Raw genomic sequence first — 289 nt, 5'->3', positions numbered from 1 at the left:
TCGCTTCTCAGGTGGACAGGCAAGCAGCAGGATATCCTCGTCTTCACCGCCCGTTACATTTGCTGCTGCAACAGCAGCAGCAGCAGCAACAGCAGCAGCAGCAGCAACGGCAGCAGCAGCAGCAGCAGCAGCTGTTGCTGCAGTTGCAGCTCGTTAGTCCGATCGAAGGAGATGAGTGCGTTGGCATTAGCAGCAGCAGAAAGCGTTGGTGCTCTTGCTGCGCTGCAGCAGATTCCAGCAGCAGCAGCAGCTGCTGCTGCTGCTGCTGCTGCCGTCCTCACCCCGCCCT

The 289-nt window shown here is 59.9% G+C and overlaps 1 protein-coding gene across 1 annotated transcript in view; it reads left to right on the top strand.

Annotated features, from left to right (window-relative positions):
• Nucleotides 1-289, top strand: part of EMH_0004750 (uncharacterized protein) — a gene marked incomplete at both ends in the record, with an annotated part of 3,936 nt that overhangs the window by 250 nt on the left and 3,397 nt on the right. The window contains one exon of the mRNA XM_013496921.1: nucleotides 3-208. Within this exon, the coding sequence (XP_013352375.1) occupies nucleotides 3-208 (206 nt within the window). The remainder of the gene's footprint in view (nucleotides 1-2; nucleotides 209-289) is intronic.

Source organism: Eimeria mitis, genomic scaffold, assembly GCF_000499745.2.
Source record: "Eimeria mitis Houghton genomic scaffold, Emh_scaff238, whole genome shotgun sequence".
NCBI classification, from domain to species: Eukaryota; Apicomplexa; class Conoidasida; order Eucoccidiorida; family Eimeriidae; genus Eimeria; species Eimeria mitis.
The sequence above is the reverse complement of the archived record's forward strand: the minus strand, read 5'-3'. Positions and strand labels throughout refer to the sequence as shown.